The sequence below is a fragment of the Dasypus novemcinctus genome, unplaced genomic scaffold (genome assembly GCF_030445035.2).
Source record: "Dasypus novemcinctus isolate mDasNov1 unplaced genomic scaffold, mDasNov1.1.hap2 scaffold_289, whole genome shotgun sequence".
Classification (NCBI taxonomy): domain Eukaryota; kingdom Metazoa; phylum Chordata; class Mammalia; order Cingulata; family Dasypodidae; genus Dasypus; species Dasypus novemcinctus.
In genome coordinates, this window is record NW_026688254.1 from 33,811 (window position 1) to 42,416 (window position 8,606).

The 8,606-nt window shown below is 65.0% G+C and overlaps 1 protein-coding gene across 1 annotated transcript; it reads left to right on the forward strand.

Annotated features, from left to right (window-relative positions):
• Positions 1–2,743: 2,743 nt before the first annotated feature.
• On the forward strand, positions 2,744–8,606 carry TMEM221 (transmembrane protein 221). Its single transcript, XM_058292777.1, has 3 exons — positions 2,744–3,063; positions 4,269–4,354; positions 7,861–8,606. Exons 1-3 carry the CDS (start codon positions 2,744–2,746, stop codon positions 8,298–8,300), a joined length of 846 nt encoding a protein of 281 aa, XP_058148760.1. The 3' UTR covers positions 8,301–8,606.

Below are 8,606 nucleotides of genomic sequence, written 5' to 3' on the forward strand. Positions count from 1 at the left end.
GGGCGGGACGGGGCGCGGGGGCGCGGGACGGGGCGCGGGGCGGGACGGGGCGCGGGACGGGACGGGGCGCGGGACGGGACGGGGCGCGGGACGGGACGGGGCGCGGGGCGCGGGGCGCGGGGCGGGACGCGGGGCGCGGGGCGCGGGACGGGGCGCGGGGCGCGGGGCGCGGGACGGGGCGCGGGGCGGGACGGGGCGCGGGGCGCGGGGCGGGACGGGGCGCGGGGCGGGACGGGGCGCGGGGCGCGGGGCGCGGGGCGGGACGGGGCGCGGGGCGCGGGGCGGGACGGGGCGCGGGGCGCGGCGGGGCGCGGGGCGCGGGGCGCGGGGCGCGGGCCTCTGGCGCCCCTGGCGGCGGGGCCGGGCGGTGCGCGGCTGTGTCACACGCATGCGCCGTGGCCCGCGAGGGGCCCACCGCCTGGACGGCCTGCGGGGTCAGCTTTCCGGCCTGCAGCTGGACGCCCCAAGCTGCAGCGTCACCCCTCACTTGCCCCCTTGTCCCCGGAAGGCCAGGCGGCCTGTCTTGGTCGCCTCTGGGCCCGGGGGCCCAGCACACAGCGCCCCCCAAAACTCTCGGGGTTCGCCGAGTGAATAAATGCACGTGCCTGGGGGGGCTGCGCCAGCGGCGGAGCCGGGGTCCAGGGGTGCCAGGCGGACCTCAGCTACCTCGCTTTGGGCTTTTCCTCGGCCACAAAACACGGAAAATTCATCCTGATTTTGGTGATGATGGAAGAGGCCGAGTGTGTTGGGACAAAATCCTGTTCCCCAGTGACCCAGGAAGGAAGGAAGGAAGGAAGGGAGGAAGGGAGGGAGGGAGGGGGGAGGGGAGGGGTGGGAGGGGGGAGGGGGTGGGAGGGGGAGGGAGGGAGGGAGGGAGGGAGGAATTCCTGGTACAAATGAGGAGGCCCAGAGAGGTAGAGGGATTTGCCCAAAGCCACACAGCAAAGGTGGGAGCCACCTTGGGGGTCCCCCGTCCCCTCCCCCAGGGCCATTTACTGGTTTGAGGTTCAGGACCCACACACTCTTCAGGGAACCCTGGAAAAAAAAACTATTGACGAAAAGTCGGAAGAGACCTGGAAGTTCAAACCGTGGCAGGTACGACGTGTCTGAAGAGCACAGAGCCGTGGGCTCAGATCCCTCTGTGCCCTCACCAGCGTGTGTGGCTTCTCTGTGCCTTGGTTTCCTCCTCTGTCAAGCCCGGCGATGGCAACGGGCCCTCGGGACTGCTGTGACGACGGAACGCGCTGACACGGGGCCCGGTGTCCACTTCACTCTCCCTGATGCCCTGGATTCACTTTTCACCAATGTATCACCTTTGAAATCATTCGCAGATTTGATTTTTCTCACTTTGCAAGAATTCCCGAGCAGGGATGCAAGGCCATTCATTCATCCGTCCATTCATGTGTGCAGCAAGCATGTATTGAGTGCCTGCTGTGTGCCGGGCCAGCCCCAGGCATTTGGGGGCACATCGGTGGACAGCAGCCAGAAACCCCGTGATCCTGGGGCCTCCCAGCAGGGCCACGGCTGGGAGGGGAGTGGGGGCTGCGCTCGGCTCTCTGCGGAACGCGCGCACGCTGCGGGCACAAGAAGCAGACGTGCCGATGGCCAACAAGGACATGGAAAGCTTAGCCGTCAGGGAAGCGCGAATCAAAACCGCCGCGAGACACTTCACGCTCACTAAATGGCGAGAGGAAAAAAAATAGAGGACAGCAAGTGTCGGCGAGGATGTGGAGAAACTGGAACCCACGAGCTTTGCCGGTAAAACGGCAGCCGGTGGGGGAAACGGTTTGGCGGTTCCTGAGACGGGCTTAGCTACACGCCGTGGCAATTCCACTCCAGGTACACACCCAAGAGCGCTGGAAACGGGTGTTCCGACAAACCCTGGAACATCAGCGCTTGCAGCAGCGTTTCTTCACAGCCCCCGAAAGGCGAAAGAGCGCAAACGCCCGGCAGGTGGGGAACGGATAACCCAAGGGACTTTTGTTCAACCCTAAAAACAAGGATGGGCTTGGAATCTTTACACTGGGCGACACAAAACCGTCTCATTCCACCCGTACCAAATGTCCAGAACAGGCACAGAGGCAGACAAGAGATCTGGGGCTGGGGTGGGGGGGTGCGAGGGGCTGCTAGTGGGAACGGGGTCCCTTTTTGGGGTGAGACTATCCTGGAACCAGATACAGACAACATTGTGAACGCCCCAAATGCCTCTGAATTGTCCACCCTAAAAGTGGTTACTTTTATGTGAATTTCAATTAAAGGGAAAATGTTACAAATTTCAAATGCAAAGAAAGAAAGAAAAGGGCCGCGCGAAGAACCAAGGCCCGGCAGGAAGGGGCGGCGGCGCGCCTGGGAGCTGGTCCCGGAGGGCGTCGTGGAGGAGGCCACGTTTCCCCGAGAGCCCGAGGTGAGCGGCGCAGGGACCCGCGCCAAGCAGCTAAGTGAGTTATTCCAAAATTCGTTCACGTTTGCTTTCCTGGGGCGGCGGCGGGGGCACGTGTCCAGGTTTGGGGCTGTGGGAGGGGCCTGGGCCGGCCGCCCCGCCCCACCCCGCCCGCCAGGGCCCGGAGGGTGGGAGGGGGCCCCGCGAGCGAGGCAAAAACTCCTGCTCGAGGTGCCCGGAGCTCCGCGCCCGCCGCGCCCCGCGCCGCGCCAGCCCCGGCCGGCGAGCCCCTGGCGCCCGATCCCAGCCCCGAGCCTTCGGGCACCCCCTCCCCGCGCCTCCGGGACCCCGCGCGGGCCCGGCATGGCCCGCTCGTACGGCGGCCGGGTGCTGGCCGCGCTGGCCCCGCTGGGCATCCCCGCGGCCGCGCTGGCCCTGCTGAGCGCGCAGCTGCTGTTCCAGCTGCAGGCGGGCCGCGCCGAGCTGCGGGGGCCGCGCGCCGAGGGGCTGGCGCCGGGGCTGGGGGCTGGCCCGGGGCTGCCCGAGGACGCGGCCGGGGCGCTGCTGCCGCTGGCCGCCGCGCTCGCCGCCCTGGCGCTCGCCCTGGGCCTCACCTGCCTGCTGCTCGCCGCGCTCTGCGGCCACCTGAGCGCCGAGCTGGCGCGGGGACCCGGGCCCGGCAGGTAGGCGCGCGCCCCGCGCCCCTGGCCGGCCCTCGGCGGGGAAGAGCCGCCCTGCCCCCTCCTCCCTCGTCCACCGTCCTGTGCGCGTCCATCCTTCCGTCCTCTATTTGTTAACATTTACAGCCCCTGTAGCTACCGCTGCAATCTCCGTTTTTTGCCTCTGTTTTTGTGTTCTTGTGAGTCCCGTTCACAGCTAAGGAAACTGGGGCGCAGAGAGAGGCCGGGGCGGCCGCTGCGCTGGGCGTACTGCCTGTGGCCTCTGGAGCCCCGCGCCCTCCGAGCCCCCCGGTGCGCCCCCTCCCTGGCTCAGCTGGGTAGAGGCCGCAGCCCCCTGAGCGGCTGCTGTGAACCCCAAGCCTCAGAGCTGGGAGCCGGAGCTCCCAGGACGCCTGCTCAGACGTGGGTGGGCGGCTATGGATGCCGTTCTGGTGAAGGCAGCTTCTGCGCCTGGCCCGGGTGTCCCCACGGTGCTGCCAGAGAGGGTGGGGAGTGAGGGAGAGAGGGAGGGCGGCGAGCCGGGCGGCGGGAGCAGCCAGTGCAAAGGCCCTGGGGCAGGGAGGAGCGGGGCTGCTGGGGGCCAGGCGGGAGCAGGGCGCAGGCTGGACCTCCTGGAGCCTCGCCAGGGCTGCGGCGGGGAGGGACACAGTCTGACCTGGCTTTGGGGCAGCTGCCTCTGGCCACCCTGCAGAGAAGGGGGCAGGAGGGGAGGCCGGCGGGGGCCGGGGCAGGCCGTTTCCTTCCAGTGGGTGAGAGGTGCAGACGGCCGCTCCCAGGGCCGGGGAAGGGGCGCTTTTTTAGCACACGGCCTCAACCCGTCGGCGCTTGGGGCGGCCACGTCCACCACCGCCAGGAACAAGTTGCCTCAATGTCCTCCTGTCCCCGTAATTTAAGGCTGGAAAGTAGCCGCAGCCCCTTGCCCAGCTCATTTCTGGGGCGCAGCAGCTGTCTTTTAATTTTATCATATTATTTTCTTTACGTATCGGCTGACGGATGGGGAGGGGTGGATCACGGGTGGAGGGGGCATGAGGCTTCCGTGCCTGGGTGGATGTCAGGTGGGGGCGGGGGGGTGACTGGTAGACGGTGTCCAGGGCGTGGTGGCGGGTGATGGCCCACGCGGGCCCCGGTTCCTGCGTCCGGCCCCCGGCTGCCGCCCCCGTGGCCTGCCCCCTGCTCACCGGCTGAGCCTCTTTACGCTGCTCCCCCAGGTCCGACTGGTTCCTGCACGACAGCCGCCTGTTCCGGCACGTGGCCCTCGGCCTCCTCTGCTGCGGGCTCTGCGTCTACTTAGCAGGTGTGTGCTGCGGGCAGCGGCGAGGGGTGCGGGCAGGGCGAGCGGAGGGGTCCCGGCCAGCCTGTCGCGTCCTCACCCCGGGCCCAGCTTCCTCTTTGGTGCGGAGGAAACGGGAGCCCTTGTCCCCGAGGCTTGCCGAAGGGCCCGCGTCGCCCCATAAGCTCTGGAGGGACCCTGCCCCGGGCAGCTCAAGCGCCGGCTGTCCCCAGGGTACTTCCGCTTGCCCCGGGTTGACCGTCTGGCCCAAACACAAGTTCACACGCCTTGGGTGGGTTTCTATGGACAGAGCCTCACGGGTCCGTATTGGCAAAACCTGTTTTGGTTGTCAGCATCAGAACCTCCAGCTCAAAAATGGCTTAAGAGAAAACATTACAAACGAGAACTGAAGTCCTAAATATGAAGCAGAGTGAAAAAGCACTGCCCATACCCTCCAGGTGCTGGAAGGACGCCCGGCGCGGCCTCTCCGCCCTGACTTGTAACAGCTTTCCTTCGACCAACTGCTGCCACTCAGCTGTGCCGGTGCATAAAGCCGGCCATCACGTTGCCCTGAAACAGAGGTTCTTAACCAGCGGTCCACAGATTTCAGGGGGTCTGCCAACTTGAATTGAAAATTTGAAAAAAACAACATTTTTCTTGTGGGGATGTGCTGGTGCAGGCGTGAGGGATTTATTAAATGATACACAGCATAGTGTGGCCTGAGTAAGGGGTCCGTGGTGCTCACCTGACTGGCAGAGGGGTCTGTGGCGCACAAGCAGTTAAGAACCCTCCTAAAAAGACTCCTGACCTCTTAGGTTCTGTTTTAATCTTGAAAAGTGTGCTGTGGTGCAGTTTTAAATTTCACATGGGTCCCTGCCAGCCCTACCAGCAACCTGTTCTACTGGAAGAAAAAAAGACTTGAATGAAAAACAAGGAGTTTGCTATCACTGATTCTTTCCCCTGTTATTCTCACCAAAGAAGAAGAAAAATTTATAAGACGTATTTAAAATGTTGGTTTAGGCGGGAGCCTAGCGTTCATTGTGGGAACGTGCGTGGACAGGGAGCTCTGGAGAACTTTGGTGACCTACTAAAATCTCAAGAGGTGGCTTTTGTCCAGCAAGGAGAGTCGGGGTTTTGTGCACCTGGAAAGACGGGCGTGGCTGGGCCCAGGCGTCCACGGGAGGCCGAGAAGCCTTGCCCGACGAGGCGGTCCCCTGACCCCGCGCGCGCTTTGCTCCGAGAAGCTCCCTGTCCCGCAGGCGCCTCCAGCCTCATGCCTGGGGCTGCAAACCTTCCCGAGCGAGAAAAATGTCTGAGACCCGAAGGCTATAGCATCCTGGTTCTAACGTACAGGGAGAATCACGAGGGGCCAAGAGGCGGCGTTGTGCCGGCCGCCGCAGCGCTCGGCTTGGAACGCGCCCACCTCGCACCTGGGTCCTTCTTTGCTGGAGTGGCCGCCCCGGGGAAGCCTCCCTAGCGTGTCCAGCCAACGTCCACTCAGCACCGGCCAGAGCAAATGCATAATTACAAAATCCTTTCGGAAATACTTAAAGCCAGAAAGGAAAGCCCTCGGCCTCTCGTCAACGTGCCTCACGGGGCAGCAAGAGGTGGTGACAAGTTGCTCATGGAGTAGCCCACAGGGTCCAGTTTCCTAGGGCTGCAGGCACTAGGACCCAGCGCTGCCGAAACGGAGCCCTCCTTCCCGGGCCCAACCCAAAGTCCCAGGGCCAGCTCTGATTGGCTGAGCTTGGGTTATGTGACGCCCCGGGCACCAATCGCCATGGCTGGGCAAGCACTGCCCTGATTGGCCAGGCCCCAGGGCACGCCCCTGTTGCCGGGGCTGCAGGCCAGAGGGGTGGGTCTGCACTCAGGGTCGTGGGGACCAGTGTCCAGCCCTCCCAGGGACACTGGCCATGAGGGGGACGCACTAGGCTGCACTGAGGAGGTCAGGGAAGCCGCTCACCCTGACAGGACGGCCCCCAGAGGGCAGGGCCAGCTGCAAGCTGCACAGGTGAGGGGCTGAGGGTGGACAGGTGAGGGGCTGAGGGTGGACAGGGGAGGGGCTGAGGCCGGACAGGTGAGGGGCTGAGGCTGCACAGGTGAGGGGGCCAGCACTGGACAAGGGAGGGGGCTGAGGTTGTCCAGGTGAGGGGCTGAGGCTGAACAAGGGAGGGGGCTGAGGCTGGACAGGGGAGGGAGCTGAGGCTATACAGGTGAGGGAGCTGTGGCTGGACAGGTGAGGGGGCCAGCAATGGACAGGTGAGGGAGCTGTGGCTATACAGGTGAGGGGGCTGAGGCTGAACAAGTAAAGGGCTGAGGTTGGACAGGTGAGGGGGCCAGTGCTGGACAGGTGAGGGGGCTGAGGTTATACAGGTGAGGGGGCTGTGGCTGGGCAGGTGAGGGGGCCGACACTGGACAGGTGAGGGGGCTGAGGTTGTATAGGTGAGGGGCTGAGGCTGGACAGGTGAGGGAGCTGAGGTTATACAGGTGAAGGAGCTGAGGTTATACAGGTGAGGGGGCTGACACTGGACAGGAGAGGAGGCTAATGCTGGACAGGTGAGGGGGCTGAGGTTATATAGGTGAAGGAGCTGTGGCTGGACAGGTGAGGTGAGGGGGCTGTGGCTGGACAGGTGAGGGGGCCAGCACTGGACAGGTGAGAGCTGTGGCTGGACAGGTGAGGGGGCTGACGCTGGACAGGTGAGGGGGCTGTGTCTGGACAGGTGAGCGGGCCGGCACTGGACAGGTGAAGGAGCTGTGGCTGGACAGGTGAGCGGGCCAGCACTGGACAGGTGACGGGGCTCAGGCTGGACATGTGAGGAGGCCAGCACAGGCCCCAGGTCACCCAGGTCTGGGGCAGAGGGACGCTGTCGCTGTGGCAGGGGGTGTCCAGGGTGGAGTGTGGGCGTCGGAAAGCAGGTGGCAGAGCCGGGTTGGGGGGGGGGTCTCCTGGGAGTCGTGGTGGTCATTGGGGCAAACTACACGTAATATAAAAATTACTACTTTTACCACCTAAAGTGGACGATGCAGTGCCACTCAGGGCAGCCATACTTTGGTCTACTTCTAGAATGTTCTCATGAGCCCCTGCCCGGCTAGTTTTTTATCCTCTAAATTCCCAGCGTGTTCTCTCTGAGGTCATTGCCCTCCCCAGCTCTCCCCACAGCAGCTCCTTCTCCTCCCAGAGTTCTCAGTTCAATATGTCCCCTCCTCAGGAAGCCCTGCACCCAGTGGCTGGAGTGGCCCCCTTTTTTGTGGTACCCACGGAGGCAGCCTCATGGGTGAGAGCACAGACTCTGGAGGCAGCCTGGGTTCCAGTCCTGCCGCTGTTGCTTCCTGGCTGTGTGTCTTCCGGCGAGTTCCCTAACCTCTCTGGGCCTCAGTTCCTTCATTTGTAAAATGGAGAGGCTGGTGACCTGTCTGTGGGGCGTGAGAGGCTGAAATGAGTGAATGGACATGCCCGGTTAGGAGCACCCCGAGGGCCTGGGGAGCAAGTGTCTGTCGGATGGAGAAACGACGACCGCTTCCCTCCGCAGCGCTGTCCATCTACGCCCTGCTGCTCTTCGAGATCGAGGCGGGAGCGGCCGCCGCCTGCATCCTCGGCCTGGGCGCGCTGGCCCTGGTGGCCGTCCTGACCCACCATCTGCTGCGGGCCTCCCGGGCCACCCGCCGTGGCCTCCACGAGCTGCCGCCGCCGTCCCTGGAGGAGAACACTGCCCGCCCCGCTGAGGTCTCCAAGGCCGGCCCTGGGGCCCACCCGCAGCAGGGTACCCACCGCCGGCCCCCCTGCCCATCCTGCCCCGAGCCTGGGGTCCCCCTTGCACCCGAAGCCCTCGATGAAGGCCGGGAGGGCGGCCCGCCCCTGCCCTGGACCCTGCCGGCTGGGGCGTGGCACTGGGACGGGGCCACCCACGAGATGCGCAGCATGCTGGGCCACAGGCGGGGAAGCACAGGGATGGACGCCACGTTAGTGTGAGCCCAGGGCACGCGGCCTGAGGTCGGCAGCAGGAAGAGCTCCCCACGGGCTGGGTCCAGGCTCAGTCTCAGGAGCCGCAGAACCTGCGTTCTCTCCTTTCATGGGCTCAAGGTTGCCTCATGGCACAAAACGGCTGCCATGACTCTGGCCTTTACCTCCCCGCTTTGAGGGGAAGGCGGGGCTGGGTCAGTGCCTTCAGGAAGCCTTCCTGGCAGGCCCTGGGGCCTCACTGGCCAGCTCAGGGCCTCAGGGCCCTTCTCCCTGCAGGGGGCGCTGGGAAAGGTGGCTGCCCACAAGGAGTGAGTC

What these genes read in the sequence shown, in the direction of transcription:
- TMEM221 (XM_058292777.1), top strand. Translation starts at nt 2,744, where the DNA reads ATGGCCCGCTCGTACGGCGGCCGGGTGCTGGCCGCGCTGGCCCCGCTG. An exon ending in CGGGGACCCGGGCCCGGCAG is followed by an intron (nt 3,064 to 4,268) that starts GTAGGCGCGCGC and finishes CTGCTCCCCCAG; the next exon opens with GTCCGACTGGTTCCTGCACG. An exon ending in GCTCTGCGTCTACTTAGCAG is followed by an intron (nt 4,355 to 7,860) that starts GTGTGTGCTGCG and finishes TTCCCTCCGCAG; the next exon opens with CGCTGTCCATCTACGCCCTG.